Source organism: Crocuta crocuta, unplaced genomic scaffold (genome assembly GCF_008692635.1).
Source record: "Crocuta crocuta isolate KB4526 unplaced genomic scaffold, BGI_CrCroc_1.0 scaffold660, whole genome shotgun sequence".
In the NCBI taxonomy this organism is placed as follows: Eukaryota; Metazoa; Chordata; class Mammalia; order Carnivora; family Hyaenidae; genus Crocuta; species Crocuta crocuta.
This window is the reverse complement of record NW_027531886.1, coordinates 227,536-235,437: the sequence shown is the minus strand read 5'-3', so window position 1 is coordinate 235,437 and position 7,902 is coordinate 227,536. Positions and strand designations below refer to the sequence as shown.

Here is a 7,902-nt window from a genome sequence, read left to right as displayed (position 1 = left end):
AAAACTAAGTACTAGGGGCACCTGAGTGGCTCTGTCATTTGAGTGTCCAACTCTTGATTTCGGCTCAGGTCATGATCTCACGGTTTGTGAGCTTGAGCCCCACATTGAATTCCACGCTGACAGTACATGCCTGCTTGAGATTCTCTCTCTCTCTCCATCTCTCTGCACCTCCCCTGCTCACTCACGCTTGCTCTTGCTCGCTCTGAAAAGAAATATTTAAAAACTTTTAAAAAAGGACAACTCAATACTAAAAAAACCATATCCAATTGATATCCTTAGATTTCAGCTAGTGAAAGGTGGACCAGTGCATTTTTTCATTAAAATTTTTTTTATTTGAGTATAGTTGCCACCCAATGTTAACATTAGTTGCAGATGTACACCATAGTGATTTTACAAGTTTATACATGATGAAATGCTCACCACAAGTGTAGCTACCATCTGTCACCATGCAATGCTATTACGATATCATATTAAGTAGTGAGCTCCATGGCCCCAAAGTATTCTCTGACCCTGGGGCCTACCTCTTAGGATGTTGTAGAAAGGATCTTGGATCAGGAGGCAAAAATCCTTGCAGAAACTTGAAGACTTAGTTGGCCATGATGTGCTGGCTGTGATGGGCAGAAGCCTTCTCTCTGTGCCTCACTTTGAGGAATTTCACATACCGNAGGCAGCTGACCTCCTACATTTTTGTCCTTATACACCTGTACTGTATGTAAATTATTTGAAACAATAAGTGCACAACCAAACTCTGTTTTCTTCTTATGCTAGGATTCTTACTCGTTTTATTTGCTTCTGTTGCACGGTTTTAATATGTATGTCCAAAGATTTCTGGGGTCATCATATGTTTAATATAGTTCTTTGGGAAACAGGAAAAAGTTAAATGGAATATTCTCATTCTTACCAGTCATGTATGGAATAGCAATGGATCTTTATGTTTTGTTCCAAGGTCAGTGGGGAGAAATTATATGACTGGGGTTTACGAGGATACATAGTCGTAGAAGATTTGTGGAAGGAGAACTTTCAAAAGGTGAGAAAGACCTTTTTCATTATCTTTCTTTGGGTGTAATATATGGTTTCTCTAGGGCTTTGTAAAATTCTTGATAACCATGTTGCCTGATCTTGCTTTTTCTGTTTGTTTTCATTTCGCTTCTAGCTCAGATTCTCTTTTGGTGGCCTTTGCTGGAGGAGCAATAGAACCTCCGTGCATTCGGTTATCATCAGCAGGGCTGAATAAGGGGGACCATAAAATGCATTCCACTGCCGTCTTAGATCATAATTTCCACTCTATCATATTTATAATGTGCTCAAAGTATAGTGTATTATCTGAAAGTTTTATCAAAACTGGATTCAGAGGGAACATGCTGTGCTCCTAGGCAAAAAACAACCAAGCAAGCAAGGCTCCTCCTCTGGCTGGTTCACTTGTTAGAGGCTCCCTCCCTTCCTTGAGCAGGACTGTATCCCTTCTGCCCCTCGCCCTGTTGGCCCAGTTAAAGGCCTGAGCTGCGGTGTGGTGGGGATCAGCCTCCAGCTACAGACCATATTCTCTGTGCTGACTCGTGGGTGGATAAGCGGAAGAGGAAGGAGGTTGTGTTATTGTAAGAAGGTGTCATCTTTCATCTCTTCCTGAATGTTGCCCATGTTTGCTGTAACATTCTTCCCTCTGATAATAAAGAACGGGCATAGAACAAGGCATCATGTTTCCTCCAAGGAGGCATTGCACATTGCACAATAAGGAAGAATTCGGGTTCTTACATTAACATAACTTCTACATTATAGATTGAAGAATGTTCTTTTTGATTTCTCTCATCTCAAATCAAAAAAATACTCTGAAAATATGAAGAACTATCTCAAAATTGAAATCCAGAATTTTGAACTGGAACTTGGATATAACATTATAGAATAAATTATAAGCCCTTGTCNACGTGGTCTCTCTCTCTCAGAAATAAATAAAATGTTTAAAAAAAATAAAATAAAGGAATTAGTCTCTGTGAAGCCTGTTTAAGCTACCTTTGGCTAGGAAGTTCTGTATGAATATCAAGTGCCCTTTGGCAACTCCCTTTAAAGAATAAACACTCTTAGCTTTGCTTTCATTCCTCTGACATTTTTTTTGGAAGCTTGCTTTCCTGTTTAAAGAATTCCTTAAGTCCATACTGAGTTTTATATGGGAAAGGAAATCGAATGTCAAGTAAGCTATACACGACCCTAGAAAGAAACGCGGAAAATGAAACTCATCCTCAGTTGCAAGTGGTCACTTCGGTGTTAGCACAGATACACATGCACCGAAGCCAGTTGGGGAGGTGTCTCCTGGGCACCTCTGAATGCTCACTGCGGTGTCCGTCGGCAGCCCAGACTCACTGCACACGAAAGCCAAGGAGGGGATCCCCACAGAGCCTCTGGCTTAGAAAGAGCTTTTTTCTGCTCTGAGATTTCAGCCCAGGACAGAAACAACGGGACTGTGGCTGGAATGCAAGTTACACAAGGCCAGCATTTTATGGTAGTTTGAAAACGTTAGATGTTAAAACTACTCACATTTATATGCGAGTCTGTGGGGAGTGAGACAGTAAAGATGTCTCATTAGCTCATGGTTGGTCTGCGTGTTTTCCTCTGGTCTTCTGTGCCCTTACCTTCTTCAGAGTCCTTGAGAATGTAATGTTCTTGCAATTGTTTACTCTGAAAGCATAATTTTCCTGATGGTTGTCTGGTCTCAGTAGAAGGTAATAAAATTGATGTTGAGTACTTAAACATTTAGCACAAGTTTTAAATGAAGAACAGCAGAAGGCTCTAATCAAAATTTGATAGTGAAATGCCATTGTTTTTTTATTGATTGCTCTTCCCCCTTCTTCTTGGATTTCGTGGCTTTCAGTCGTTTTTGTTTTATTACTGAGAGCAAAGATGTAAGCTACCCTGGAAGAGGAATCCTATGGGGCTCAGGCCCTGTCTCTTTGAAGGGACCTGGGGGACACTTCACAATCGAGTTTTTTGTTTGTTTATTCCTCAGCTCATTTGGAAATTGGTTTTCAAGTCAGGCTTGAAATTAGCAGTCTCGGTTAGATGCAGTCTTGCGCGTGGCTGTTCATAGTTAGCACCGTAGTGATCTCACAAATGTACATGTTTGTGATTCTTAATCGTCAAGGGAATTTGTGGACATGGTGTTTAAAACAGGGCCCTGCGATCTTTAGTGGTGTGAATGATGGCTTACTTCCCCATTATGTTATTTGCTGTGGAGCTGTGGTACTCTCAAAGGCCCTAAATATGTCTGTGGTATTTTTCTGCTCTGTACATCCCTTTTGCCTTTTAGGAATTAGTACTAAATGTTTGCTCTGAGTCTTTGACCAGTAAAGATTAGATGAAATGGTCGTTCAGTTTTGTCATGGTCTTTGGTCAGTTAAGAGAAATTTATCTGCTTCAGCTAAAATAAACTCTGTCAGAATGTGCAGAAACGATGGGTCATCCTAGTGTGGTCTAGGGTGGTTTGTTTTGTTTTGTTTTGAGATAGAAAATATCTGTTGGACTTTAAACTCTGTTTATAGGGGCACCTGGCTGGCTCATTTAAGCATGCAACTCTTGATCTTGGGGTGGTGAGTTTGAGCCCCATATTGGGTATAGAGATTACCTTAAAAAATCTTTGGAAAAATAAATAAACTGTTGACAGACACGTGCACAGAGTTTAAAATCCAACCGTATAATGACTACATATATACCAACTATCCATCCACCTTTTTAAAATATTTTTTACTTATTTCTGAGAGAGAGAGAGAGAGAGAGAGAGAGAGAGAGAGAGAAACAGCATGAACGGGAGGGTCAGAGAGAGGGAGATACAGAATCTGAAGCAGGCTCCAGGCTCTGAGCTAGCTGTCAGCACAGAGCCCGACGCGACTCTCGAACCCATGAGCCATGTGATCATGACCTGAGCCGAAGTCGGACGCTTAACCGACTGAGCCACCCACGCGCCCCTATCCATCCACCTTTTAAAAGATAGGAAGTTGCCCATGCCTTCCGAGTTCCCCATGCCCTCCCTGTCCTGCCCTGTCTCCCCGGAGGGAACTACTCTCTAGAATTTTGTTTTTCTTTCCCTGTTTTTCATATAATGTTGTAATTGAGCTTGTCTGTTTTTTACCTTTAAAACATAAATAAAGATATCAAATATATATACAAATAAGTATAAATAGTTTATCTAGATGGAGTCTTAACTATATGTACTCTTTTGTAACTTGTTTTGTCCCCTTAATATGAGATGTATAAAGCTATAGTTTATTCATTTTCACTGCTGTAGAATATTCCTTTGGGGGAAAATACCCATGTTGATGACTGGTTTGGTGGCTTTCAGTATATTATTGCACACACAGCTGTGAGCATTTTTGTACATGTATCATGGTTTATTAAGAGTTTTCTTGGTTCATAGGGTCTGCACATCAGTTTGATACCAAGTAGTCTGACAAAGTGGTTGCATTGTGGTAGCTTTAAAATAGTTCTTCACTCTGGTGTGTGTGTGTGTGTGTGTGTGTGTGTGTGTGTTTTGCTTTATTCTCCAATTTTTAGTTAAAAAATTTCAAAACACTTGCAGAAATAGTATACAGTGACTCTACCCTTTACTTAGATTCAGCAATTAGCATTTTGCTACATTTGCTTTGCCTTTTACCTTGCACGTGTATAGGCACTCACACATGCCTGTGTTTTCTTTTTCTGAACTATTTGAGAGTTAGTTGTCGGTATCATTGCACTTGCCACTCACACCTGATTCAGCATGTATTTCCAAAGAACATGAGCATTCACTAATATAATTGTAGTATCATTATCACACTGAGGAGAGGTACATAAATATGTACATAAATATTCCCTGACTGTGCAGTCCATATTCACGTTTCCCTGCTTGCCCCAATAATGTGCGTTCCTGCAACAACTTTTTGATTCATTTCTTATAGGGTGTCAGGATGGCTGAGTGGTCTAAGGCACCAGACTCAAGGTGCTCAGTTCATTTCTTATAGCTTAGTGAGTTAGTAGAAGGCAAATGCCCTTGGGACCATCGTCTAAGGACAACTTTACCAACCACCCAGAACCCCCTTTATGTAGCCCACTCCAGTTACAGTCCTCTCCCTCCATCCAAAATTAAAGTGATAACTTCCTTATCTTCCTTTATGGTTTTATCATCTTGGCACTTTAGTTTTGCCTATTAGTGTTTCTGACTTTATACAAACGCTTTGAATTCTTTTTCTCCCCCCTCTTTTTAAATCACTTTACATTTACAGGTTTCCCTTCCATCTTTTTATTTTCCTTACAACGTATCTGTTAAAGGAACCTGGCAGGGGCATCTGAGTGGCTCATTTGGTTAAGCATCTGACTTTGGCTCAGGTCATGATCTCAGGGTTCATGTGTTTTGAGCCCCACATCAGGCTTTGCGTTAACAGTTGAGAGCCTGTTTGGGATTCTCTCTCCTTCTCTCTCTGTGTCCCTCCCCCATTTACATTTTCTCTCTCTCCCTAAAATAAATAAACTTAAAAGAACCTGGCATATTGGACCTAGAGAGTTTCCATTGGTTTGAGCTTTGCTGATGTCACACATAAGGTGCAGTTGACCATGTTTCTCTCTTCTCTGCATTTCCTGCGGATTGGCAACCAGATCCGGATGATTGCTTGATGAGGTTTGTGTTTGATCCTGTTGACAAGGCTTTAGGTCTTTGTAGGCACATAAGTCTAGTTTTGCTTTGCTGTTTTGATGTTAGCAGGTATTGATACCCAATGCCGAGACCCTTTGATTCACTAGGGGCTAGAAAATGGCTATATTCTACCTCTGCCATGTCATTTTTTCACATATTAGCTGGAATACTTAAATAAGGAACCACTTCTCCTCATCTACCGTTTAGTTACCCAGTTATAGGAAAGACAGGATAAATGGTTCATTTTTTTCTTTTATGTTTCCAGCTTTCAAAATAACGAATTGGCTCCCACTCATCCTCGGAAGGTCACCAGTTAGTTGTTTTTTCTTTTAATATTATTTACTGTCCAGTTGGCTAACATACAGTGACCAGTTAGTTTTTTAAATATTGTCATGAATTTATAGCTTTATAAATATTTGATTTGAATGTTTTGTAATTCTTATTTCTTATTAAAATTCAAATCGTTCCTCTTTGGAACTCTAGATGCTGGCGAGGATGTGGAGAAACGGGCACCCTCCTACACTGTNGGGGGGAGATGGGCATGGAGGAGGGCACTTGTAGGGATGAGCACTGGGTGTTATATGGAAACCAACTTGACAATAAACTATTTGTAAAAAACAAAAACAAAACAAACAAAAAACCCAACCAAATCGATCCTCTTTGGCTAGTACAAGTTGGCTTTGAGTGCTTTTGACATGAGCCAAGTAGTCTGTGATAGTTTCCTCACTGTCTGGCATGTCAAAATCACCTTAGAATTTTTTTTTAATGTTTATTTTATTTATTTCATTTTTTAAAATTTAAATCCAAGTTCGTTAACCTATAGCGTAATAATGATTTCAGGGATATATGGGCATGTACATATAACACCCAGTGCCCATCCTAACAAGCGCCCTTCTTAATGCCCATCACCCCTTTAGCCCATTGTTTGTTTATTTTTGAGAGAGAGTGAGTGGAGGAGGGGCAGAGAGAGAGTGAGACCGAGAATCCCAAGCAGGCTGCACTGTCAGCACAAAGCCTGATGCAAGGCTGGAACTCATGAACCGAACCGTGAGACCATGACCTGACCTAAAGTCAGGAGTTGGACGCTTAACTAACTGAGCCACCTAGTTGCTCCTCAGAATTTCTGATTGTAGTTTTAATGTACATTTCCTTGATCACTGATGAGGTTGAGCATCTTTTCATATGTTTATTGGTTTCTTCTTGAAACACCTAATCATGTCTTTTGGCCATTTTTTGTATGAGTAATTTGTTCCTTAATGATTTATTTTTTTTTTTAAATATTTTATTTATTTCTAGGAGAGAGAGAGAGAGCGTGAGCAGGGGAGGGTCAGAGAGAGAGGGAGTCACAGACCGAAACAGGCTCCAGGCTCTGAGCTGGCAGTCAGCACAGAGCCCGACGCGGGGCTCGAACCCAGGAACCGCGAGATCATGACCTAAGTGAAAGTCGGACGCTTAACCGACTAAGCCACCCAGGCGCCCCTCTTAATGATTTAAAAGGGTTCTTTGTTTTTTTTTTTCCTAGATGCTCATGTTTTTGGTCGCATGCTGGCTTGTCTTTTCAGTTCGGGTGTCTTTTGAGCATCAGAAGTTCTTAATGTAGTTGTTTTTATTGACTTTTTTTTCCATTAGGGTTTTCAGTCTTTGAATCTAGGAGCCTAATAAAAGCCTGCAACTATTACTGATTGTCCATTGCTAATATGAAACCCTTTCCCATTAGTATCAGCCCGACATCTGAGTATCTAAGATGGAAGCCAGTTGTGGATGTGAGGCCCCAGGCTCACAGATGGCCCTTTTGGAGTCTCCTGTAATTGGCCAAACACAGCAGTGTGTCTCAGTAAATGGCATGTTTAGTTGTCACTAGGTTTTTTAAAAAATGTAGCAAGTTACTATGAAAGAGTTATAGAATGACTATTAAAAGCTAACGATAACTAAAAAGTAAAATCCTAATAATTCTTTAAAGGGCAGGAAAATACGTGAATAAGTATCAACCTGTTACTAATGTGAAAACTGAACAGAACTTCTGAAGCTGGGCTTTTAATAGTTGTGTTCAGTCCCTTGCTGGCTCAGCAGGAAGGTGAAGGGGAAGCAGCAGTCACCAGCCTTAGTCAATATGCCCTGCTTTCTCTTCCTCCATGCCAAATCGCTCCGCTTGCTAAGCAGACTCAAGTTTAGCTCTGAGTAAGTTACGTGGTTTCAAAATGATCCTCTTTGATATTTCTATCACACTGGGAGAAATACTGCATGATTCA

The 7,902-nt window shown here is 40.4% G+C and overlaps 1 protein-coding gene across 1 annotated transcript in view; it reads left to right on the top strand.

Moving 5' to 3' along the window:
- The window catches only part of LOC144239149 (MICOS complex subunit MIC26-like), a 51,050-nt gene that overhangs the window by 38,536 nt on the left and 4,612 nt on the right, over positions 1-7,902 (top strand). The window contains exon 8 of the mRNA XM_077773138.1: positions 947-1,027. Within this exon, the coding sequence (XP_077629264.1) occupies positions 947-1,027 (81 nt within the window). The remainder of the gene's footprint in view (positions 1-946; positions 1,028-7,902) is intronic.